The sequence below is a fragment of the Lepisosteus oculatus genome, chromosome 18, assembly GCF_040954835.1.
Source record: "Lepisosteus oculatus isolate fLepOcu1 chromosome 18, fLepOcu1.hap2, whole genome shotgun sequence".
NCBI classification, from domain to species: domain Eukaryota; kingdom Metazoa; phylum Chordata; class Actinopteri; order Semionotiformes; family Lepisosteidae; genus Lepisosteus; species Lepisosteus oculatus.
The window spans coordinates 16938778-16966660 of NC_090713.1; the positions used below are offsets into that span (position 1 = coordinate 16938778).

The window sequence follows — 27883 nt, forward strand, 5'->3', positions numbered from 1 at the left end:
TGCAACTTTTTATTTTGTGCAGTTAATTCCTAGGAAGACAGCATGGTAGCACAGTAGTTAGTATTGTTGCCCAACAGCACTGGGACCCTGGACTGAGTTCTGGGATGCTATCTGCATGGGTTTTTATGTTCTCCCTGTGTTTGCATGGGTTTCCTCCAGGTGTTCCAGTTTCCTCCCACAGTCATGTTGGTAGATTGATAGGCTTCTGGGAAAATTGACTCTGGTGCGAGTGTGTGTCCTGTGATGGACTGGAGTCCCGTCCCGATTGTACCCTGCCTTGTGCCCATGGATTTCTGTGATAGGCTCTGGCTCCCTCATACAATTTCAGTTATAAGGCTCTTTCTGTATGTAGAGTGGATGAATGTGTATGTGCAGTTTGTCTATATGAAGGCATCACTGCAGGAATGAGGGTTTGGACTGACTTTGTATACTGGCTGTGTAAACCAGGTTCATTCTGGGTTCATCTGTATTTTCAGTTTTTCCCATAGAAATTACTGCTGGTTCTTCTGTATGTCCAGGATGCACCTGAACCAGACATAGCGCAGAAGTGTAATGCATGAACACTTGCAAAAGCTTACATATAAAACAATCACAGATAGCTGTGTGTTACAAAAGAACATGTGAACATGCATATTTTAATCATAATTTAATGGAAAAGTGTTAAACATAAACATATTTTAGATTTTCTGTAGTTGCTAGCATTGAACTGTGTGTTAGATGCAAGATGAATAGAAGGAACAGGCAAACATACAGTAGATGATGCTGATCCACGGAGCCAGCATCTTAAGATGTTTGTATTTAGAGGCAATTTGTTTAAATATCAAACTAGCCTGTGGATACTGATGTGCCAGAGAGGTGAAAAAGCTGTTTTCCTAAGCCAGCACTTTAAAATGTATCCTCAGTGAGTAACTGCTGCTACAGTAACTCATAGTGGTTTTCTAACACTGTGTATAGTTACACAGTATCTTTATTTCCATTCATTTTCTAATCTCTTTATCCAGTAGAGGGGAGCTGGAGCCTATCCCAGCAATAACAGATGCAAGGCAGGATACACCCTGGACATAACACCAGTCCATCACAAGGCAGACACACAACACAAACACACACATTCACACCAGGGCCAATTTATCCAGAAGCCTATTAACCTGCCAGTATGTTTGGACTACGTGAGGAAATTAGATCCCCTGAGGAAACCCATAATTTGCATGCATAATTAAATTTTGAAAGCCACTGAGACATCTGGTGCTCTTGTTGTATTTCTGAAAAAAAAGATACAAAAAGCATGCTAACCAGTGTGCCAAACCTGTTATTTAGGTAATACAATTATATATTTATAACAGTAACATTGTTCAGCATTGTTATTAATGAAAAATCTTCCAATTATATTTTACCCTATTATATTTTACTGACATTCTTCATTTTAAAATTTTGTATTTTACTTATTTTCTGATACAGTACTCAGATTTAATGTATATTGGAACAAAGTCTTGTAAATTAATATTTTTTTCAAGATGTGGAAGAAGGGCAACAATTTATTACAATTAAATTGTTAATATTCATTATTGATTACTAATAGTTTATGCTAACACTTGCCTTTCGTTTTTAGATGTATATGAAATAGTGAACTAAGTGTGATATAACATTCAGAAATACAATCGAGAATCGCTTGTAGTATTTGTATAAATGAAACTTTTCTAAAATGTATTAAAAATATGAAAATCGATTAAAATATATAATTTTGCCATGTGTAATGTCACGAGGAAGTACAATAAGCACCTGGTTTGTTTAACACTGGTTTCAAAAATAAAACTAAATGGTGAGAAAGTTTTTTTAATGCCAATTAAAAATGTTGAAGTTAAAAGATATGATTTACATTGCTTGATTAATTTTAGGCAGATGCGCTAGGTGCTGTAAGCTACGGAAGCCCGTTTCCGCCAGGGAGTGAATTAAAACGCACTATGGTATCTCGCAATTCCAACTTTATATCTCAGAATTTTGACTTAAAAACTCAGAATTCCGACTTAAAATCTCAAAATTCTGACTGAAAAAATCAGAGTTCCGACTTTATATCTCGCAATTGCGACTTTTTATCTCACATTTGTGACTTTGAAATAGTCCACATTTCATTGTCTGTGCTTTTGTTATTGTAATGGATTCAGATTCTAGGGCTTGTGCCCTCGCCGCTCCCACCCTAGTTCATGCCTCACTCCATTGGCTCGAACCCAGGTCTTCTGTCTTGCTGAGCTCCATGCCTCCTCTCTCTTTCGGATCCGCCTCTTCTCTGACGGAGCTCAGTAGGAGGGGCGCTATTTTCTCAGCGACCTGCTGATCTGCTTCACACCACAGGAAGACAGGAAAATGAGATTTTTCCCTTACAGAATGCATGTTATGTTTACAAAATTTAGGTGTTTAAAATATTTAAAAATTAAAAAAACTTACGGCATACATGAAGAAGAAAAATCACCTGTTTTTCCCAAATTAAAAGTGTTTTTTTTAACTTAACCCCTTTTCATAGCTCTTAAAGTCATGCAATGTCTGAGTTAGGCAGGAGCACGTCATTGTTTCTTATTTTTGATTTTCTTTAAAAAAATAAAAGCATCAGTTGCCCATCGTGCCGTACAGTATTACAGTATGTTACAATTTTTTACGTTTTCGAGAGACGTCAGAACACTTCCACTAATGCAAAAACATTAGCACAGAACATCTTTCTTCCTGTCAAAAGAATTTCATATGTAGTTTATTGTTATCTGAGTAAAAACAAAATACAGAAAGTTTCTCAAATTAAACACAAACAGAGATTGTGTTATTCTGCTTTATATACTGTAGTCAGGTGTTTTGCATACGTGCAGTAGCTTTTGAATAGTAATTCTTGTGTTATGGACTCGCTACACCTGGGATCCACTTTATTCAAACAAAGGTTTCCAAAAATGCAACAAGGTACCAGATATTGTAAAAGTTGTGAAAATGTTCACAAATCACAATCTTTAAAATGCCTATAGTTTGAAGGCTTTGTGTCATTTGTTTGCAGTTATTGAAGCATCGTGTCTCATAAATAGGCATTTAAATAAGAAAGCGAGGTCATGAAAACTGGAGAAAACAAATGACCCTGAAAAAAATACAAGAGGTTTGAAATTATTCTTTATTATTAATAATAAATTAATATTGTTAATAACGATCAGATACGTTATTATAGTTCAGTTTCAGTGGTCTTTTTAATCCCACTTTATTATTCTTGATTATAATTATAATACATATAATTTCATTTTAATACTTGTTGTAAAGGCTTGTTTTAAATTCCCCCACTGGAAGAATAAAGTATTTTGAATTGAACTGAATTAAACCAGTTGAACTGTTTTTTTTTTATTAATATCATTTAACATTGAACACTTTGTGAGTCAGTATAGTGTACTTACTATTTAGGATTTTATTTATTAAAAGGGTGTTTGTTGGTTTGTTGGTTGGTTGGTTGGTTGGTTTGTTTGTTTGTTTGTTTAAAGAAAAACTTGTACCCTAAGCAAGAATCAAACACAGACTTCTGGGGGGAGAGGAGCTCTCCAAACCCATTTTTCCAACACACCACTCGGAAAGACAGCTAAAACAGACAGGTCAGAATGTTTCATCTTTTACTAATTCTTGTGTTATGGACTCGCTACACCTGGGATCCACTTTATTCAAACAAAGGTTTCCAAAAATGCAACAAGGTACCAGATATTGTAAAAGTTGTGAAAATGTTCACAAATCACGATCTTTAAAATGCCTATAGTTTGAAGGCTTTGTGTCATTTGTTTGCAGTTATTGAAGCATCGTGTCTCATAAATAGGCATTTAAATAAGAAAGCGAGGTCATGAAAACTGGAGAAAACAAATGACCCTGAAAAAAATACAAGAGGTTTGAAATTATTCTTTATTATTAATAATAAATTAATATTGTTATATATTATTATATTTATTGTTACGATCAGATACGTTATTATAGTTCAGTTTCAGTGGTCTTTTTAATCCCACTTTATTATACTTGATCATAATTATAATACATATAATTTCATTTTAATACTTGTTGTAAAGGCTTGTTTTAAATTCCCCCACTGGAAGAATAAAGTATTTTGAATTGAACTGAATTAAACCAGTTGAACTGTTTTTTTTTTTTATTAATATCATTTAACATTGAACACTTTGTGAGTCAGTATAGTGTACATACTATTTAGGATTTTATTTATTAAAAGGGTGTTTGTTTGTTTGTTTGTTTGTTTGTTTGTTTGTTTGTTTGTTAAAAGAAAAACTTGTACCCTAAGCAAGATAAAAACACAGACTTCTGGGGCGAGAGGAGCTCTCCAAACCCATTGGTCCAACACACCACTCGGAAAGACAGCTAAAACAGACAGGTCAGAATGTTTCCAAAGTAATCACAAGTCAATAAGCTGATGCAGATTTTTACAAATAATGTGGAATACAGTAATACCACCAGATACATTCTGTAAATATATTGTATTTAGATCCTTACATTCATATTGTTATTAATGTATTTAGTTGTGTGATTCCATTTTATATTGAGCAGATTCTAAAAAGTACATGTTTTTATTGAAATAACAACAGCAAGTATTCAGGTTAAAACATTATAGCTTTTTATAAAGTATACAAACTTAATATACTGTAGTCAGAATGAGCATGTCAGAACCTTTCCAAAATAACCACAGTAAGTGACCGAATTAAAGAGTTTGATGCATAAAACGTTGATGAAGAAAGTGCAATACTGTTGTAAATTTCTTTAATTTAAGCTACCACTGTCAGTCAAGTACAGTATATATACTACGGTATATTATATAATTTTGTTTTATGTACATGATATTCAGAGATGTTATGCTCCTGTTATTTTTATGCTCAGCTGCAAAAATGTCCCTTCAGTTGTAAAATTCCTTATTAATATTCCATATCAAGAAGATTTAAACATGCACCGTTGAGAGATTTAAAGAAACAATCATTTTCACTAGTATCTAACGTACCACAAGTGCCACCTGTCGATCATATTGGGCCAGTGAATCACATGCCGCAATAAAGAGCAGCCCCTCTAATACATTCTGAATGGCTACATCTGTAGTTAGTTGAATTCTTGAAATTTCTAATGTAAACATTGAACAGATACTCATCCAATGCAACATTCTGGCTCGGCCATTCCGTGGAGAGTTTGAAAAGTCCCACAAAGAGGAAACATAGTGTTGCTGTTCTTACTTCTTCATCCCAAATGGACCATTATAAGCAAACAGATACAGTATGCTGTTTTTTTGTGTGCAGATATATATTTTTCTTTACCTTCCTTTTCGGACTGCTCATATACATCTCCTGATGCTCTCCGTAGTCCATAGTGGCAACGACTGCTGCTGTTGGCCAGGCATTGATGTCAACAGCTTTCATCAGACATTTCAGCCCTTTATCCAGCTATCTGAGCTGGTACCTGCAGAAACCTGGTCAGGCTCCACAGCTCCTGGTTTATCATGGAACAACCCATCAGTCTGGGGTTCCTGATCGATTCGCTGGCATTGGGTCTGGAACAGCCTTTCCACTGACATTCACTGTAGTCCAGGCTGAAGATGCAGGAGATTATTACTGTCAGCAGAGATATACCTGTAGCTACCCTTTCACAGTAATACACGTCTGTACAATAATCTCTACAGGAGCTCAGCAGGATCCACAGAGGTCTGAGACTGAGAACAGGTGCTGAGCTGCAACAATTGAACTGAACAGAGATGGGTTTGTATATCATTTATATACTGTATGGATTGTGTAATAAACACACGGAAGAAATGTGTAGATACTCTTATGTTATTAAACCTAAAAGGCTATGACATTTTTGAGTTTATTTATAAATGTTGTGTTATGAAGACAAAGGAAAAATGTGTACATTTATGTAAGTATTAAACTTAACAGGCTATGAAACAGAAAATTACAAATACAGTTTATTAACATTGTAACTAAAAAAATACAATTAGATAAAATATATAATTGTTATCATAACTAAATTTCCATTTTTTTTTCTATATTGTGATATTTATTCATTATTATTATTTCAAATATAATACAATCCACTAAAGATCTAAAGACTGCTTCTGCTTCTGTTAATGCAGAAGGATTGGTATCTAAATGTCATTTTTGTCATGGTGAGACACCGGGGATCTGGATGTTGTTCAGATATGTTGATTATCAAATAGAACAACAACAAAAGCTGCAGTTATGAATATTGACCACAAGAGGGAGACAGAACAGGTCATCACTGTCTCCACTGTAATATAACAACATGATTAAGTCAATAAAACAGACTTTATTTCCCCAAAACAGTCTCCCAAGGAGAATCTTCTGAAGAATTCATTACAATAAATATTTTTACTTTATACATTTGGAGAAGTGATTCAGACATGTTTACAGAAGGTACAGTAAATATGTTAAGTAAGTTCAAAAACGTGCTGTCAATTCGTATATTTTGAACAACAGTCCACATAAAATGAAAGGACATTATGCAGGTGATGTCTCAGTCTGTTCCCCATAAAACCTATTGTGCACATTTTTCAGTGGGGACACAAATAATTTTACAGTGCTTCCGTCTGCCTGCAAAGACCCAAATATCTACTGTACACCAGGTCTCTAGTCTCTATTACTACTAGAGTACTAACATAGTACTTACATAGTGCCTTTCTAAACACCCCATTCCACAGGAAATGGGGACTCTTCTCCACCACCAGCAGTGTGTAGCCCCAAATGAATGATGTGGCAGTACGCTCACCACACACCAACTCTCAGTGGGGAGGAGAGCAGAGTGAGGGAGCCAGTTCATAGAGGGGGGTTATTAGGAAGCCATGATTGGTAAAGGCCAGGGGGACATTTGGCCAGGACACTGGGGTAACACCTCTACTACTTTTGAGTAATGCCCTGAGATTTTTAATGACCACAGAGGGTCAGGATCTTTTTTATATCTTTTTTTTATATCAGTTTTACATCTCATCCAAAGGACGGGACCTTTTTTACAGTATAGTGTCCCCATCAAATACTGAAGCATTAGGACCCACACAAAGCACGGCGTCCCCTACTGGTCCCACTTACACCTCTTCCAGCAGCACCTTAGCTTTCCAGAAGGTCTTAACAGCCAGTCAAATTCTGACAAAGGAAGAGGTAAAGGCTCATTCCATACCTGAAGGTAAGGAAAAGAGGCACAACATTTCGGCCATGGAGCCATCTTCAGGTGAGAAGAAGAACTGTATTGGTCTTGAAGAGCTACTGTATTGTTGGGGTTAGTTTTTCCACAACATGCTGGCAATTGTGATGCATTTGCTGGATAAATGTAGTCATAATCAAAATTGTAACATTTCATTGTGACTCAACCCTAGTTGAAAATAAATCTGAAAAATTTAACACTGTTAAAAACACTATCCTTAATCTTCCGGCTGAGCTCTCGGTAACTTCTAGGTGCTGTCAGTGTACAATGTAATAGGCTATCCATAAACTCAAATGATCATTGGTACTGTATGTCATTATGAGATAATTGACTATCTTATAATAATGAGATACTTTACTGTCTCACAGTTAGAATATAATTATTTTGGAATTACAAAATACTACAGTATATGATTTTTTTTCCTTTATGTGAGCAATGTGCTATCAAAGTCTTTAAGCAGAAATAGTGGGGCAGCTGCCAATCAACACAGATTGAAAGACACACTATTGACCCAGATGCCTCTCAGTTTCCACACAGTAAAAGCTGGTTTGTTGAAGTGTGTGGTGGTGCTGAGTCAGTGCAGAAGAGGAAACAAAGGAGAGACAGAGCTAAACCACACCTGCAAACCTGGAAAACCACACACTGTAGTTCTCAAACAAACTTGAAACATCTTTGTATTCTAAAATTGATTACTGTAAACCTTACTTACTGTCTGTACCTACTTACTGTACCTAAATCCCAGATTGTTGTTATTATCATTCTTGTGCCTGCAGGGTATGATGTTCTGGACCATGAAAGTTTCTATGTGTGCTCGTAGAAAATAAACCTGTCCAGTTCATGTCAGCAACTGTGTCGTGTCTTCGCCTACAGAACATTAGGTGATGAGGATGGCTGTATAGGGATTCAAGGAGTCACAGCACAGTTCAGAGAAGGATTGAGATTAGTTTAACGGGTGACGAAAAAAGACATTTCCCCCACAGAATCCTGGATTCCAGAAGTGTTTTATAGCCTGCATTTAGCCATGGTCACCCTGTGTTATTACCATGAATGTGTCTTTATGAAACAAGCAGAGTTACGAGTCATAATGAAATAATACAAAATATTTCCACTAAGGGCACCAGTCTCCTTATACCTGCCCTGCAGATACCTGAAACACTACGCAACACCTGCAACCTTCAAACATAACAATTCCTGAAGCACTGCATCCCTGTGCTCCAGAAGCATGCTGGGATCGTTTGTAAATCCTGGCTCAGCAGCTCCACTGACAGCAGGAACTTGGTTTTCCTTGGAGATCGTCCACTGCTATAGTGACCTTGCCCAGCTGTGCTCAGCTTCCAGACTGTCGTTTGTGTATAATATAAACAAACACCACATAAATAATCTTCTTACTTAATTAGTGTGGACTGTAGTTCAGGACAGCATTTTTTAACTTTCTGTCTGTTAGAGGGGTAGTGTAAAAATATCAATTACTCTCAAAAATGGAAATAGATAGATAGAAACTTTATTGATCCCGTGAGGGAAATTGCAGTGCAACAGCAGCTTAACGCAGACAACACAGCCACAGTGTAACGAATGATACAATAATAATAATAAAACCATACATACATACAATACAATCAGTACAGTAAGGGGTGCACTAAAAGAGTTACTCACAGTCCAGTACACACAAAGAACAAACTAGAACAGAACAGTATGCAGAAAAATCGTATTGCACATATAAATATAAATATAAATATAAATATATTGCATGGGTCCCTCGCATATATTGCACAAAAAACAGTTGTAAATGGAAAAAGAAAAGGAACAGATGTAGCAGTAGATGTGTAGATGTGTTCAGTCTAGAAACAGGTCACTGTCAATGTTGCTTCTGCCCAGACGCAAGGTGGAGGCGTTGTACAGCCTTATGGCACAAGGCAAGAAGACCTCTTGTAGCGCTCCCTGTTGCACTGTGGATGAATCATTCTATTGCTGAACGTGCTCTTCATTTCTACAAGCCCGTCACAGAGGGGATAAGAGATGTTGTCAATGATGGCCTCTAGTTTGGACACCATTCTCCTCTCAGCCACTATCTCCAAGGGGTCCAGGTCAGACAGAGCTGCCTTGCATGAGCATTTGTGAAACACTACAGAATTGAAACAGATGTAAGCTCACTGCCATTTAACAATTTCCAGGCAGCACTAAAAGAAATAAAGCCAAGCATTTGTAGCTTTTTAGATTAGTCCTGACATTTTTTGTTTCTTTTTTCACTCACACGAAACACAGTCACTTGCACTATTTTGATGCAAAAATAAGTTTGTTTTGAAATCTGTTGATTAAAATGATAATCAAATCTACAGCAACAGACCCCACTAAAACGCACGCAGAATATCAAAAATCCATGTTACAAAGGGTGAGAAGAGATACAGTACAGAGCAGAACTGTTTAATTATAATTAGACTCTGTGGTTTTGTTTGGATGTGTTTACTGTACCAGGTGCCAGCAATTGCTTATTGTTTCTATTTTCACACAAAAAGGGGCAGGGAATTAGAACTGTTAGACAACCTTTTAAACTGCTTCTAATGCAGATAGATTGAACGCTGGATGTGTGTTTCTTTCTGCACAGGATGCCGTTGAAGGATAAAACCCTGCTTGCCCTGAGCCTGTGTAGAGCATGCAGGCAAGCCAGCCAGGAGCCCAGTGCTGTCACTGCCCAGCTAGTGAGGACTCTGCTCATGTCTGGTTTCCACAGCACTGCTGCTGGTGTTCAAGCCCTCAGGATATATTCACAAGCCATCAGGCTCTGAAGACCATCAGCAGCGAAAACACGTTTTTTTTACGTTTTTTTACGTTTTGTGTGAAACGTAAAAGTGCAGAAGAAAAATAAAGAAAGGAGGCTGATGAGCCAACGCAGGATGAATAGTTTACAAAATGAAAAGAATACATAAAGAAGAGAGACAAAAACGAACAAGACACAAAGGGGAAAATGGAAAATGAGAACCGCGTCTCGTAGTACAGGGAAGCAGGAAAAACAAGGTTTTGTTTAGAGAGCTGCGACCGCTCGCATGGAGATTGGAGCTCTAATGACAGAGCAACGATAGTGCAATTCAAAGAAACTAAACAGGGCATCTAATTAACAAGATGATGAAAAAGGTTTGGTTTAATTGAAGGGCATCCTGATCGAGTTGTAGCGACGGGTATGGGGCCTGGGGCGGATGCTGCCGTTGCCAGGGGCAACAGGAGGACGCAAATTGCGCCCTGCTGGGTGTGACAATGTGTGAACCAGTGCAGTGACGGTTCAGGAGTTTGTGTGCTATTAAACTGTTTGATAATAAGCACTACCAGAAAGATGGTGTTAATGAATGAAACATGTTAGTAACAGCTAAGGGACATGAAACAGTATTTTGCTCCCTTAAACATTGAAAATATTTTAGAACTTATCTCCTTCCCACCAGCAGTTCTTCATTGCAAAGTACTGAGGCAGGCTAAACCGATGGTGTACTATATAAATTACCAGTTGCGTTCTGTGAATTTCTATGATATTAATCACAACACACTTAGATCTAAAAAGTGTTTTATTTAGAGCCAGAATAACATACTTTAGCTGTCAGATTTCCTGCTTAATATGTAGATTTGCGCGATAATGGATATTTGCACATGTTGCAATTCTACCAAAACAGAAACATGCATGTTTTAAAAGGTTTAGAAATGTATTTATATGAAGGAATGGGGGGAAAATGCCAAACAGGGCAATAGGCAAAGTTATAAAATGTAATACAATCTCTCCATTAAGTGCATGATCAAGGTTGCTGAGCATATGACATCACAGAAGCCCAGATTATGATGTTGCTATGATGTCACTAATGGAATTTTGAAGTCACCAGACAAGCAGATTTGCTTCTCAGTCTGAAGCCAGAGTTGCAATGGGAAATATACTGAGCTGTTTCCAGTGTGTGTCCTTTCATTGTACACTATGGGACTGTCAGAGAAACACAGAAGAGAAAGCTGATGAATGCTGAGTTGATAACAGAAGAGGAAGGAGCAAGAACTTCTATCAACCAAAACTCAGAGACAAGAGAAGCAAAGCTTTCAGTGCCAGCAAGAGAGAACACAGACCCTACAGTGTCTCGGACAGAACTACAGAACAGGCCTGGGCCACTTAGGAATCTGGACTAGAGAGCAACTCCATCCCCACTGAGCTCACACAGCACAGAGACGGAGAGGAGAAAACTCCAACAGAAGATAATCGATAATCACCAAAAACACTAACAAGCAGTTAGTGGCCAACACTGACAATAACTTCAAAGGAGAAGAAAGAATGAAGGAGTTGGAGGACAGGGATGAGGAAAGGACTCCTAAAGAAAATAAGGACATGGGAAACAAGGAGAAAGAGGGAGAACCTACAGATAACAATGAAACACCAAAGGACGAAAATAAGCAACATGGTGCCAGGGGTGAGGATGAGATTGAAAAAACAAAGAAAGAGCCAGCAGACAAAATGTTGTTTGCAACACAATTGACAAAGGTGAGGAGATACAGGAGATGTAGAGCAGGGCACAAAAAGAGGAAAAATACATTGGTGCCATTTTCCTGGGAGAAGAAGCTTCCTGTGGAGCAGACACAGAGAGAAGCACACCCAGCCCCTCTGAAGCCCCTGCTGCGCAGCTGCATTTTCAGCCCCCTGTAGACACACACAGCTCTGCAGCCAACACAGAGACCCCAGCTGAACTGAGAGGACAGGAGGCCACACTGAGGGAGACCCCTGCGTGCCCCTGCACAGCCCTGGGACACGAAGGGCTAAAAGCTATAAAAGCACAAAAGAGACTTGAGCCAGAGAACGAAGAGGGAAACATGAAAGATGAACTGAAGACAAAGGAAAAAGAGGTGGGTCCCATGCTTAACACTGAAACACTGAAAGAAAATAAACAACATGGTGAAAATGGTACCAGTGGAGAGGATGAGAGAGAACAAAATAAGGAATTAGCCAGCAGAAAGAAATGCTGATGGCCTGGAGAGATTACTTATCTGATTATAAGGTTACTATAGAGTCTGCTAGATCCACCTACTTCTCTCACATCATTGAAAATCACCAAAACAATCCCAGACATCTTTTCTCCACCATCAACAGACTGCTCAAGCCAAACTGCCCCACCACATTACCTGCCTCATCACAACTTTGCAACACATTCTTAGATTTCTTTAGTTCTAAGATTGACAACATCCGGCATCACATTCTCTCCACTACGGATATAATTTCCACACCTCCTCCCTCCTCATCCAACTTCTCTGGTTCCCGTCTCTCCAGCTTCTCTCTTCTTGACTCAGCATCCCTAAACAAACTAGTTACGCGCATGAAACCCACCACATCTATTTTAGATCCCATTCCCACCACTTTATTCCAGTCCTGTTTCTCTTCTCTCTGTCCCATTGTCCTCAATATAATACATGAATCCTTGAGCACCGGCATTGTACCAACGGTCCTCAAAACTGCTGCTATTACCCCAGTGCCAAAGAAGCCTAACATGGCTCTCGACAATCTTAACAACTTTCGCCCCATCTCCAACTTACCCTTTCTCTCTTAAATTCTAGAACGTGCTGTCACACTTCAGTTACATAACCACCTCATGACAAACAACCTTTTCGAACCCCTCCAATCTGGCTTCCGTCAACTTCACAGCACAGAAACCGCCCTAGTCAAAGTCACCAACGATCTCCTAATAGCTTCTGATTCTGGTTCTCTTTCCATACTCATCCTTCTTGATCTCAGTGCTGCCTTTGACACTGTTGACCATAACATCTTGCTTTCTCGTCTCGAGACTGTGTTTGGAGTCTCTGACACTGCCCTCAAATGGTTTAAGTCTTACCTCACTGATCGCTGTCACTTTGTCTCTCTCAATGGGTACAGGTCTGAAATTGGTCTTGTCAAGTCTGGTGTCCCTCAGGGCTCAATACTGGGCCCCTTGCTCTTCAGCATTTACATGTTCCCACTTGGTCAGCTTTTAAGATCACATGGCCTCAGCTTTCATTTTTACGCTGACGATACTCAAATATACATCCATACCAAACCCGACACTGATGTGGCTGTCTCTATTCTATCTAATTGCATCTCTGACATAAAAATTTGGATGACTCAAAACTTCCTTCATCTTAACTGTGACAAGACTGAAGTCATGCTTATTGGTACCCCCCATCAACTTCGCAAAGCCAGTCCTGTAACCCTGTCTGTAGATGGCTCTGTACTTGAGCTCCAATCAAAATTGAAAAACCTTGGGGTTATATTCGATTCTGGCTTAACATTCGACCCACATGTACAGCATACTGTCAAAACATCTTTTTTTCACCTTAGAAATATCGCAAGACTACGCCCTATGCTATCATTAACTGTGGCTGAAAAGCTGATCAACATATTTGTATTCTCTCGAATTGACTACTGCAATGCTCTGCTCCCTGGGGTATCTAAATCTACTCTGAACAAGCTGCAGTATGTCCAAAATTCAGCAGCCAGAATCCTGACCAGATCTAGTGCAAGTGTTCACATTACTCCTATCCTGGAGTCCTTGCACTGGCTTCCGGTCAAATTCCGCGTAGACTTTAAAATCCTCATGCTCACCTACAAGGCTTTACATGGCTTGGCACCTCAATACCTGTCTGAACTTTTATCGCCCTACTCCCCACCTCGCAACCTCCGCTCTTCAAATTCTGCCCTCCCTACTGTCCCCCAAGCCCGTCTACATTGTATGGGCGACAGGGCCTTCTCCTGCTATGCCCCCAAGCTCTGGAACTCCTTGCCCAAGGATATTAGAGAGTCACCTTCTCTAAACTCCTTCAAATCCAGACTCAAAACCCTCCTTTTCAGAAAAGCCTTTACTTAACTGGTTCCATTCTTCACCCCTCTGCTCTTCTTAATACCATCTTCCACGGTCTCCTCTATTGTTATTGTTGTATTGCTGTAATTATAATTGTGTCCTGTCTTGTGAAATTTTTCTTATTTATTGTTGTAGTCTTCTTATTTATTGTTATTGTCATCCTGTAAAGCGCTTTGAGAAGCCACCTTTAAAGGCGCTATATAAAATAAAGTTTATTATTATTATTATTATAAATTATGACAAAGGTAAGAGCAGAGTGTCAGAAGATAGCGAGGAAGTGACACCACACAGCACTGAACCCCTGCTGTTGCCCGAATCACAGAAACAGAGATCACTCTGCTCTACTGGAGCTTCACAGAGCCCTGTTCCTGCCACACTGCTCCTTCACCAACAGGAGAATGATATGGAGAGACAGACGACAGGAACAGAGTAGCAGGAAGTTAGAAATGAGTCTGAATGTATTGACAGTAGCCAGGAGAAATAAGCAAAAGATGCAGGACAAATATGTGCTACAGCAAACACACTCAGAGAAGAAGATACAGTATGACAAAGGATGGGATGGGAAGACTAATGTAGAGCAAACATAAATTCAGCAGTGTGCAGACCAGACACAGGAAGAAGGATTCCAAGTCCCTGTGAAGCCACTGCTGTTCCGCAGCAGGACAAAGGGAAAAAGAAAGAGATGGCAGCAAAGGCAGGAGGGAGAAATATCAGTGATGACTCAGTATCCCCACAGACCTCCAAGGTGAGGTCAAGTACCCCAGACAGAGGCAGATAGAGTCCTTCACTTTCCTCTGAGCCCCAGACATAACAGAGGGGAAGGAGCACTCAAAGCACGAAGAAAAAGAGAGATTTAGTGGCAGAAATGCCAGCAGCTCTCCCACCTGACAAAACACCTGACGATGTGGAACAAGATGGCGGGTCAAACGTACTCAAGTTGAGCTGCTCCTGCTTCCCCAGAGCCCAGCCAGCACCGCAGGGGAAGGATCTGGAGCAGAAAAAAAAGAGAAACTTGGTGAAAGTAGGGGCTGCACCTCCCCCATCACAGGGAACACCAAATAATTCCTGCACCATGGAGACGCAGTTCAATTACCCTGCTGAGACAGAGGGATAAAGGAAAAGAGGGAGAAACAAAACTGACAAGGAGGAGAAAGTGTTGCAGAAAAAAATGAGCAGAGCAGCTACGTTACGTTGACACCTGAGTTCATCATACTGACAACAGGCTTCCACACTGGGGCTGGAGAGGTCCTCTGATCTCACAGCCTGGGCTAGGGAGCAGGGGAGCTGGGGAGCATGTGTCTTCGTCCCCAGAAAGCCACTCCAATGCAGCTCACAGGGGGATATTGACAAACAGGAGCGCGGAGACTTTCAGGAAGCAAGAGGTCACATCTCTTGTGAGGCAACAGTCTTCAACTCAGGGGCAGCAGCAAAGTTCAGAGTGGGTCCCCACTGGTGGGTTCATTCCAACATTTGTTTTCTGGAACAGTCAGATGAGGGGCAGAGGGCGGAGATGGTCCTCCTGCCCTGTCTAGGTCACACCCTGCTCCCAGGCTCTCCCTTCCACCCACACAGACAGGGAAACAGAACACAGGCAGTCAGGGAGTGACCACGGACCATGGCCCACGAGACCAGCAGACAGGAGATCTAGTGCAGGATCAGTAGGTGTGCAAGTAGGAAACAGTGGAACTCAATACATCCATAACCAGACAGGCGAAGCCATGACCCGTCAAGGCATTAAACAGCAGAGCGCAGAAGCCTACCTGACCTCCTGTGATGCACTGAAACGACAGTCTGGCCCCGGTGGGAAGAAAACTCACGAGTGAAACTCCCGCCCAAATTGCAACGGGGGGGACTCATTGAAATGTTAACTTTCAAATTATTTTAGAGGTGGTAGATACTGATCTAAACTATGAAGAAACACATACAGTTACAAGGTAAACAGAAAATGCAACCCTAGTGTAGATTCTTTAGGAGAGAATAAAATCTTACTGATCCTAAACTTCAAGGTGCCAGAAATATAGATATTAATGACATTTAATACATGGCATTTTTTAAAAGGATTCTGATTTTTCCTATTCAACCAATGCAATCTGTATCCTACGGATCATAAACTTCAATTTTATTTATGTCAGTCAACATTATCTTGTCATGTCGCTATAGCTACACAGGTATAGTACACTGTGCAATTGATTATCTTTATAATTAGTTAGTGCAATGATTTTGTATTAAACATTGTATAGATGAAAATAAAACAGCTTCATTACTTTAAACATACACTATACTCTGCCTTCCATACAGTGTGAATTCATTTATGGTCTCATCTGATGTATTTTTGCATTGGAAGAGAATTCAGGTAAAGTGTGCTTTGTTCTGAAGCAGCCTACAGGATACCGTACACAGTATCTCCTGTTGAGTCCTGTGTTTCTCCAGCACACAATGGAGTGCTTCCCGGTGTACCCAGCTCAGGAGAACAGCCTATGACATCATTTATGGAGACATCAGTTCAGGCAGCGTCACCCAATCATGGCACGGGTATATCCAATATTTCCATCCACGTGGATGAATTTGTTTGGCCCTCACTGATATTGTGTTTTAATGTCCTGCCTTGCTTAAATTTCTCTTCTACTTTATTTTCATAAGTCATTTTTGCTTGCAGTTATATCACCCTGCAGCTCTCAACTGGCTACCCACTGAAGCTCAGCAGGTTTGAGCCTGGTCAGTACCTGGTGAGTAGTACCAGTACCAGTATGTGTGGATTTACAGTTTAAAGCAGTGGAACTGATTGCACTTATAGCTGTTCATAACGGAACCATCATTACTTTTATCTCTAAATCCCACACAACTGATCCTAATGCTTATCATGATTCTGTTCATATTTGCTAAAAATTGCAAGATTTCATTTTGACTAAACCCCAGTCAAAAGTAGATCTATACAAATTCTGCAGCGTTGGATATTGAGACCATCATTAAACCAGCCAAGCTCACTGTAGCTTCTAAATGTGTTTAGCGAACAACATAACAGGTTGTACATACACTGACGTAAGCATTGCTATTTCGTAAGTACGAGAACAGTATCTTGTAATTACAAGATAACAAATTATCTCATAATTACGAAATACTGGATGATGATAAAGGGAAAGAGAAGGAGGGATATTAGATGGCTGTTATGCGCAAATGAAGCAGGTAGGGCCTTGCCTTGCAATCTCTAGGAAACCATTATAGGCATGGTGAATCGGAGATTCTCAAAACTTACCTTATATGATTGGAAATGAATACGTGATCGGATCAACGGAATGCTGAGAAGAAAGAAGTGCTCTTTTCCTCTGGTTTAACAGTCTGTGCAGCAACAAAACAATCCATTTAAACAAGAGAGTGTGGTGTTTCATTTTGTCCATGAATAAATAAAGTATTTTTGTGTTGAATTAAGTGTCCTTCTTTCAGTTGGGTAAGCTTGATTAGCATGAAACAGCACGTGGTCATTGTTATGATTTCTCTGTTTTTATCAAAACCCTCAACTCATTCACTTGTGGTTATTTTGGAAACATTTGGACATGTTTCTATTAACTACATTCCTGTCGATATTGTAGCAATAGACAGAATGAAACACTTGGAGTTTGTAATGTAGGGCGCTCTGAATGAGTTAAAGATTGATGCAGGAGAAATAAATGATTTCCCTCAAGCTATACTGTAGTGGCAGTACAGTAGCAGTTTGAAATTATTCATTGTAGTTAATAAATCATTTAGCTTTGTACATATTGTGATATTAAGAAATATCAACAAATTCAGTATAGTGTCCATAATATTTGCTATTTTAGTTTTTCAAAGAAAACATCCCGACAGCTGGGTTTGAACCCCAGACCTCTCACATGCAAGGCACATGGCTAAACCCCAGACCTACACACTGCTTAACAACTTAAGCATGATGCAGATGTTTACAAAGAAAGTGTACTACCATGATAAATTGAGCTATATTAATATAATTATATTGTTATTAATTTACACGATTCCATATTAAATTCCATATTAATCAAATTCTAAAAAGTATGTGTGTTTTTACTGTTATAACGAGCGCAAATATTAATAGAAAGGTTAAAACATTATAACGTTTTATGAAGGATATAAACTTCTTATAGTCAGAAGGAGTAAAAACGTTTCCAAAATAATCACAATATGTAACCGAATAAAATACTTTGATGCTTAAAATGTTTAGGAAAAAAGTGGATTACTGGTGTGTATTTTTTATTTAAACTACCAATACCAACCATATACAGTTTACATAATATATTTATGTTCCTAAATTAATATTGTTTATGACCTTCAGACATGTTATACTCCTCTTCTTTTTAGGCTCAGCTACTAAAATTTCCCTTTTGTTGTAAAATTCCATATTAATATTCAATATTAAGTGGATTTAAACATGCACAGTAAAGAGATTAAATGAGGCAACCAATTTCACACGTACGATGCCTGTCGGTCATTTTGGCCAGCCAATCACATACTGCGGTATAACGCGCTAAACTGCAGATAATTTCATGCAGTATGGGGTTTTACCGTGCATTTTGAATGGGTGCATCTGTATCTAGTGCTTCTGTTTCTACTAGATTATCTATATAAAACTCCTTTATTATACTGTACATAGATTACAAGACAAGGGTGTTCTCTTTCCCCCTCTTCTTTTTAATCTTAATGACATCCAGGGAGTCAGTCCTAATGGCAAATATAAAAGAATTTGTTTATGAGGACGACAATTTATTGACACTAACAAATCCTAAATCTCGTGAGCTTCTTGTTCCAGATCATCCAAAAAGACCAGATTGGAGCTACTGTAAGTAGAGTACTGAACACAGCTTGCTATTCTCTGTTTTTTAGGGAAGTCTGTTGTCCTGTGTAAAGAATCCTTTGGTTAATAAATGGCCTCTCCTGGCTAGTGAGTGCATTTTTAAAATGGAGAGATTCAGCAGGTTCCCTTCATTTAGTGGCATTTGGGTTTACAGTGAAAGATTTAACCACAGGTCGTATTCTGGTTAGTTTAGAAGACTTATCTTTTATTTTGGGATATTGTAGGCATTATAAAAATTCTTGATAACTTTAGGCCTCTGAGGCACATTATTTGAAAATTTGTACATACAATAGTATAACTTGTGTGAGGTATGTTTATACTGTGTGTGCGTTATTATTAATAAATATTTGTTAATCCCAGTGTGCCTGAATTATTACTCTTTTCACCAAAGCTATCCCAGAGAACAAAGAGCTCATGTGCCACTAACTATACCAACCACTCTGGTGTATTTTTGGCCACAATGTTTTACAAGTCTGGGGATTATGATTATTTATTTCATTTATTGATTAATCTGCTTGGTCATTTCCTGATATTTTGATTTTTTCATTTTCACAACTCCCTATTTGTAACTGTATTAGCCCCTCTCTGTAAGTGCACTGTTCACGTACTGTGATATAATAAAAATGTTTTATAATATATGGTTGATGTCTATTATGCAATAATATATTTAATTTAATGTTTACTTGTACTATTTTTATGTTTCTAGAAGTTCCCCTGATGAAAGACACATTTCTGATTTAAGTGTTATTGTGTTATATAAATGTAAAACATTATTTGTGCAAACTAATGTGCACAAAACCAATGTGATTGCTTTGTTTTATTTATCCCAATAATATCATTATCAGGCTTCTTTGTTCACTGCTACTTTATTAAAAGATTACATTGAGAAAGCATTGTATATGACATTTAAAAATAATAATTTGATAAATGTCAAAATAAGCTTGCAGATACAAAACTAATGCTAATGCTTTGATATTCTTAGACATATTTGCATTTTACTGAGTGTCAAATACTGATAAATGTGAATGTAAAACATACAGTAGAGGCAAATCTATACAGTATGTCAGCCGACATCTCAACATTTCTACCAAATACTGTTTCCAGGGAGAGCAGAGTACAATATAACTTTCATCCACAGTGAGCTTGTAACCAAAAAATACAGTATTTATACACTTTTCATTGGAACAATGATGGTAAAGATTAGGATTAGAGCTCTGTACTGTATAAGAGTTAAACTTTTTTCCCATTGCAACTATAAAGCCACTCACTAGTATTACACAACAACAGTACCTTGTTTTATTTATTTTTTAATTGAGTAAGTCATTAATTTTATGATTTTATGACAAGCCTGTTCATATTAATGATACAATAGTTTCCTGATCCTCTTGAAAAGAAATAGCTTTCAGTTTCTCGTTGTCTTCTCTCAAAGCACTTATGAGTGTTGCAATATCTTCCTGACAGAGAAGATGGTATTTTTCCATGCCCAAGATTTCACACAGTTTCAGAGAGATATCCTGTAGAATGTTAATCACCACATCCAAGATGATGACATACTCAGTCTGTTTCACCAACACCTGTGCTTTCCCTGACAATGTGTTGAGCATCTGTGTGGCATTCCTCAAGTCTTGCTGGACAGTCACCATGTATGAGATCTTAGAGGAAATGTCTTGAATGTCATTCTGAATTTGTCTTAAGCATGCATCAATGTTGTTGAGCTCCTCTCTCTTCTTTTCAACCATTTGCTCATATTCCTCTACTCTACTAAGAGATGTGGTGACATTTTCCTCAGATGTCCTCAAAGCCATTTCAGCAGTGTTGGCAGCCTCTGTGGCATTGTTTAAGTCCGTTTGATAGACACCAATCAGAGTAGCTCCTGAAAAATGAAAAAAGGAAAAAAAAAACAATAGTGTATTATTTTGTGTCCAGGAAAGACAAATATGAATTGATATTTTCATATTTTATTCTCATCCTTGTGTGAAAGCACATTCACCAGAAACCTCTGGGGGAATAACCTGCTTCTTTCAGTCACCTGACCAGTTGCTGGAAGATAATTGGTCAGGAGAAATTTAAAAGTGGGAAGTGGAGGCCCAGAAGGGTAAGTCAATGGAATTATGTCTGCCATCTGGAGAATAGAAGGCCTATTGGCTCCACTCAACATAGAGAAAAGGACTGACTGACCACCGAAGGGAGACTGAGACTGTGTAAATATTGTTTTGAAGCCAGTAAATGGCTTAGCTGCTTGGCTATGATAGTCAGAGACTTTATGCTTCTGACTACACTTTTCGAAGAAGGTTTCGTTTTGGTATTTGGTTGTGGCTGTTTTTTTCTTTATTTCACTGTAGTGTAAATAAAGAACACTAGTATTTTTTAATCTTAATGCTGTAACAAACTTCTGATTTCAAGTAACTTTGGGGTATAATGTGGATATGTAAATATGTTGATTCAGTGGTAGAAGCAATTTTGGCACTTCTTTCTACCAAATGTTATTATTACTGTACACTACATGTCCTCTTTCAGCACTTACCTATTATAGTCCCAATAATAGGAATAAACATCAGTCCAATTCCAGTGTTTCTAATAGCTTCATCATGCTGCATTCTGGCTTTAATATCATTTACAATCTGCTGTTTGGACTGAAGATTACTTTTTGCTGACTGCAGTTCATTTCTGTGTCTCTCCAATATTTCAGTGTTGGCTGTGAGCTGGTCTTTCAGGTTGGCCAATTCTGTTTTCTTGCTACCATGTTCTTGTTGCAGCCTGCCCTTCTCCATTGTCAGCTCCTCACAGTGCTTGTCCACCTTTTCCACTTTGCATGTTGCAGCTTTATCTGATCGTTCCAGCCATTCCTTTGCTGCCAGAATCAGTTTCCTAATATCTGCATGTTCCTGCTCCATGTGATTTCTGTCCACAACCAGGAGAATCGCAAAGAGATTCTGCAGTGAGAGGACACCTTCCTTCATGGATGATATAACAGCCTCAACAAATTCCTCCAAGTCTTCATTACAGATGACAGCGAGTGTCTCTACAGTTGACACTGACATGATTTCTCTACAGAAGAGAAGATTCAAGTATTAGAGTTCAATAAAACAGCTATTACTACAGATTTAAGTTCAATATTGTGAAACATGCAGATGCAGCCATTATAAATGAATGGTACAACCCCGTGTCGCGCGAAATTATCTACAGTTCACCATGTTGTACCACAGTACGTGATTGACTAGCCAAAATGACCGACAGGGGTCTCATGATGTATTGGTAGTTAGTGAAACAATATAATCATTTAATCTCTTTACTGTGCATGTTTTAATCCACTTAATATTGAATATTAATATGGAATTTTATAACTAAAGGGAAATGTATGTAGCTGAGCACAAACAAAAGAGGAGCACAACATGTTTGAAGGTCATTTTCCCATAATTTAGGAACATAAACATCATGTAAACTGTATATGGCTGGTATTGGTAGTTTAAATAAAAAAAAAATATACAACCGTATTCACTTTCTTCCTAAACATTTTAAAGTCTTTCATTTGGTTACATGCTGTGGTTAGTTTGCAAAAGTTTTTATGTGATCCTGACTATATTAAGTTTATATCATTCATAAAAAGTTATAATGTTTTAACCTCTTCTATGGATATTTGCGCTCGTTATCATAGTAAAAAAACGCATACTTTTTAGACTTTGATTAATACTTTGATTAACATGGAATCGTGTATCTAAAGAATTTAATAACAGTATTAATTTAAGGATCTAAATCTATTTATCTTTATAGCTGGTAGTATTACTGTAATCCACTTTCTTTGTAAACATGTTTTATTTTTAATTTGACTCATTCACGCATGTTAAAGTATTATGTACACTATATTAACATTTTTTGTATATATATTATAACATATTCACTGTTAAGTTATATTAATAATGAAATAAAAAATGTGAATACTGTTAACTCTTCAACCGGTTGCTACTCAGCAAGTTAAAAGACAAACGATTCCAATTACTGTATTTACAAACTGAAACACACAAAGATTGCTATTTACAGATTACAGATCGAATTCATACTGGAATCTTAATATTATAGTTTTGAGCATGTTTAAATATAGTATTTGCATGTATTGTATGTTTTTACTTCTGTTACCAGTTAATGTTATCATCTATTAATGAATGTGATATTTTTTCTTCTTTCCTTGCCTTATTTTTAGATACTATCTTAATATGTCAGTTTTCAATTACTTTTTATTGAGACAAACTATTGATTTGCTCCATCAGGTATCTTAAGAAGTGTACAGTATATTTATTTAAATATTGCAAATTGCCTCTTCAGATTAATTACACCCATACCTCTTTTTACGAATGTCATCTAGATTTCATATCACACATGGCTTGTACTACTCCATAGACTCTCTGCTAGCTCTCACCCATACTAGTTAGTGGAATATGAGGTGTACACTCGATATGAAATGAGTTGCATGACACCTTTCTCTTTACTCTCTACATTTACTGGAGCTTCCTAAAATTTCCTTTGTATTGCTTCTTCATAGTTTGAAGTCAGCTTTCATTATTTCAAATTTGGGCAACAATTCATGTTTCAAAGCATTGAATTTTCATAAAAAGAACATTTGTAACAATAGGTATAGGTCTATTAAACTTATGATTCGTGTAAGGTAGGGGTGTCAGCTAACTGCCGCAACTTTTTGTGCACAACTTACTGAAGTTTAATTTTTATACTTTTCACACTGTTAGTGGAGTGAAATACTGTAGATGTTAACTTGGTTGGTTTATGATACAGTACATGCTGCTTGCAGGCTGTGAAGCCTAACTATAGGTAACTATAAAAATCAAGGAAACAACAACATGAAGTGTATTAATAAGGTGTAGGGCCACAATGTGACACCAGAACAGCTTCAATGCGCCTTGACATACATTCTACAAAGATCTAGAACTCCACTGGAGGGATGTGACAGTTATTCAGCATGATTTTGTAATTATTGTAATTATTGGCATTTATCTTGTCCTCTTGTACCCTGGGGGGATTGAGTGGCCCTTAACCATGTCTGGAAAAAGCACCCCACACAATACCAGAGCCACCAGAATCCTTTACCATGGAAAACAAGCACTTAGGCCTGTTGACTACTTTTGGAGTAATCTTTTAAGTAATTCATTGTTTATCCTTTAAGATTTATTTTTAGATTTAAGAATTATTGTTAGGTGTAGATAAACACTTCATATCCCTGACATAATTAAATAATACAAGATTGTTCACAGATTGCAACATATAAAAAAAACTTTTACTGCTTATTTTCCAACATGCATCATTGCATTAACTTTCACTATTTGTTTTTGTATTGCAGCTGCAACTGCAGCTGCAACTGTATTTTTATTTGTTGTCCAGAGGGAACAGAAGGAATCTCTGCATGGGCTTCTGTGTTCGGTGGGCACTGTGTGAGCACAGTCTGCCTCTTGGCCCCCCTTTCCTTCTGTACAGAAGGCTTAGGAGCCTTGACCTGTTTCCACACTTTGCCTTTCTGGTGATCCACCAAAGGTTCCTCTCTGAGTCGCATGCCCTTTTCTTTTTCTACCCGTTTGAGCTTGCCGTGTGACATCAAACACCTTTCAACCTCTCCCATGGCAGCCTTGAGGTAAAAGCTTCCTGCTTTTCCTCTCTGTTTTACTGCCTGCTCTGTGACTTCAGGGGTGGAGTCAGCACTCACTTGGGAGTGGCTGACCTCATCCAGGCAGGAACCCTTCAGCTCAATCAGATAGACTGAGGGAGGGAGAGGGGGCGGGTCTCCACCTCCTCCAGTGGAGAGTATCAGCTCATTCACGCTTCCGGCAGCCTTGGGGAGCGGTTGTCCCTGTCCTAATAAAGCTTGTTCAAGCCTGGCAAGGCGGGCGGCTACTGAATCCTTTTGTTCAGCCTTTTCTAGCCCTTTCCCTCCCCCGCTGTTCTCATGGCACTTAGGACGCTGGGTGCGGTCCTGTGTGCCTGCTTTGGAACGGGGCTTAGCCAGCTCAGGAGCCTGTGCTCCTTCGAGCAGGGGGGAATTAACCCTGCTGGCTCTGACGGCGAACACAGTCGCTTTAACAGCTTTTTTCTCAGAGCGACTTTGGACATCATACTCCCAGGCTTTCTGCACGAATCTCTTAATATCAGTCAATTTCATGGTCTGTGCATCTGTATGCATTAAGATCATCTTTCTGACTGACGGGTGGAGATTCGCAATGAATAAACCCTTGAAATGTGTGTTCTCTTCGCAACCCTCATCATTTCGCCCTGCAAAATAAGTTAGTCTAAGTCTCTCATAATATTCGCGAGGGGACTCTGCTCTCTCATGCTTAATGTTAAGGGCGGCGGCTATCGCAACAGTCGGGTCAATAAACGCACTGTATTCTTCGATAAGTGCTTGACACAGCTGTTCAAAGTCATTACAGACTTCTTTCATCTGCCTAGCCATCCACTCATGTACAGCTCTGCTGGTAGTTTTCCTGACCAGAAACACTTTCTCCTGTTCTGTGGCGTTTGGCAGGTACTGCAGGTTATACCTGAGGTCCTGAATATAACTCTCGATATTATTCTCTGACACTGCGGGGTCAAATCTCTCTATGTCCTTCGCTAGCTCTCTCAGAGAATGGAGGTTTATTCTCCTAGCTTCTCCGCTGACGGAGATATGGAAGAGATCGTGGTCAGACCTGTCGCTGCTAGAGAGAGTGCTTAATAGCGACTCGAATTCAGACCTTTTAGCAACCATTGTTAAACTTAAAGAGTATTACTTTTAAGTACGAAATCACAGTTTTACCACAGAAAACCACAAGATCAAGTATACAATCAACCCGGTAGATCACAAAAGATCACAAAACAATCAAGCACTGCTTAAAGAGCAAGGGGAACTTTTTTTTTCTTTCGGCTTTCAGCACACTGTATTATCATGTATGAAACCCGCAGCGTTTTATTATGAATAATTCCGCTTGGTTGACTCATTTCAGTCTTGCCACGCGCACCCAGGGACGCCAAATATGTAAAGTTGCCATAGCCAAAATGTAAATGTAATGTAGTGGCTCTCTAAAGGCACTAGTTCTGTAGGGTTTGGGCATTTACTGATACAATTATTAATTGTAGCAGTAAATCACAAAGTTGATTCTTTTGATGGCTTTAGAGTCCAACCATGCGACGTAACTCAAACAACGCACACACACAGGTACTAATACACGAGGATACATTTATTAATACATAGAATATGCATGTAAACCTAACAGATCTTATCGAGAGGGTTATCAGAATACAAAAGGTATATATTCAGTCAGTTACAAAGTGTTACACATATCAAGAGGACATCCGTTCAGTATATCATTCATTAAGACCGTTTTGTGAATGAACTTGGTTATAACTTCTACATTAGATACTCAAAACAAGTACATAACTCTTAGGAATTAAATTGATATCAACTGGTTGGGATAACAATTGAATTCTCGAGCTGTAATGCATTGAAGTTGAATACTCATCCAATCTTTGGGGATTCAGATCTCCTGCGGGCACAAAGAAACAGTTGCAGGCTGTTGCTGTCCAATCCGCGCTCTCTGGCTCGGTGCCAGGCTGTGCTGTGCGGGTTGCGATGGTGCGCTGCAGATTCTCACTGGCCTGCTAGTTAGTGTTGGCTTTAACTAGCAAAGTTTGTGCACAGGAGAAAAGATGACTGTGGGTCCCAGCAGGTCAGGAAGAGGACCGGTTCGTTCCTGATGAAGAGCTAGTTCTGAATAGTGATTCAGCTGTCCACAGTTCCGACCTGTTCATGAGGCCTGCTGCTGGTGCTAACCTCGGGTGGATCCTCTGGTTACTCTCTGGCAACCTCCGCTCTAGACTCTTAGAACAAAGGAAAGTTCTGGCACTCGGACACACTGGCCGTTCTGTGGTTGTCCGAGCTGAGTCTCAGGATGGTCAGGAGGCACGCTGCGAGAATGTCCTGCCCTTGGGAGCCTTCTGCTCCTGGGCCGTCCTGCCCTGGAATTCTCCTTTGAATTCCCTTTAGGAAAGTCCACAGAATTCTCCTGAATCTTACTGAATCTCCCAGGCTCTCTGTGTTGCCTGTTTTTACCTGGAGGAACTTCAGCTCATTCATTGGCTGAAAGTTCCATGGGCATCAGAGTCCCACGTGGGTTACTCGGCCCTACCAGTCCCTAATTGGTTGATCAAGGTGAGATATGAGTCACTTACTCCTGACACTTAGGAATGCAGTCCAGATGTCCATCTGGCACTCCCTAGACAGATAGGCACCAATGGATGACCATTGATCATGATAGCCAGGCTTAGCTAAGTGCATCCCCCTTTGGGAGCTGTCCTTATCAAAGGAACCTTAAATCAGCCTGCATGAATAGTTTCTCTGTGGCTGCACCACAGAGATGAACAGAGAGATGAGGCCTAATTTGGGAAAGCTCAGAAACACTTAATTCTTTCTTATTAATAAGCCTCGCCGCTACACAACAGTCACAGATTTTTGCACAGGGATTATTCTAGCCACCTCTAGGACTGTAGACAATAACAGTAAAAGATTTGGTGCACAGTTCCAATAGTTCATTAGATATAGTAAGTTAAGTAAAATAGTTTCCAAGGAAAAACTACAATAACAACTCAAATTGACTCACAAAGTGTTGGGTATGTATTTTACTAACAATCAGTGCATTTCTCAATTAAAAAAAAAAAAATTCTCTGACAATTGAATTGTTGTTGCTTACCTTTGTTAACACTGTTAAGATCTGTGAGTAGTGTAATCTGTAGATTGTTCTCGTGCTTCTGTGGGCTCCTGGCTGAGAGTTCAGTTCCCAGTACTACACACAATACCGATACAAAGCTGCAGAGCTTTTATCTTAGAGAGATGCACTTTCACTTTCAATTTCCTGTAACAGGAGCTGTGTATTAACTTACATATTCCATGATTTTAACTTTTAAGAATGTATTTTGATGTAATGTTTAATGTTTAAGTGTAGCATTTGGAAAGAAGAATACACTTTTA

At 38.9% G+C, this 27883-nt stretch overlaps 1 protein-coding gene across 1 annotated transcript; it reads right to left on the reverse strand.

The window, feature by feature from the left end:
* Positions 1-19772: 19772 nt before the first annotated feature.
* On the reverse strand, positions 19773-27883 carry LOC138224050 (coiled-coil domain-containing protein 186-like). Its single transcript, XM_069180323.1, has 3 exons — positions 27606-27883; positions 21407-21930; positions 19773-20755 (listed from the first exon to the last, which is right to left on the reverse strand). The coding sequence occupies exons 2-3, from the start codon at positions 21921-21923 to the stop codon at positions 20235-20237; spliced, it is 1038 nt and encodes a 345-aa protein (XP_069036424.1). The 5' UTR covers positions 21924-21930; positions 27606-27883; the 3' UTR covers positions 19773-20234.

Coding starts and splice junctions, on each gene's coding strand:
- LOC138224050 (XM_069180323.1), bottom strand. CDS start 21,923: ATGTCAGTGTCAACTGTAGAGACACTCGCTGTCATCTGTAATGAAGAC. Junction 20,756..21,406: donor TATTATTGGGACTATAATAG/GTAAGTGCTGAA, acceptor TTCATTTTTCAG/GAGCTACTCTGATTGGTGTC.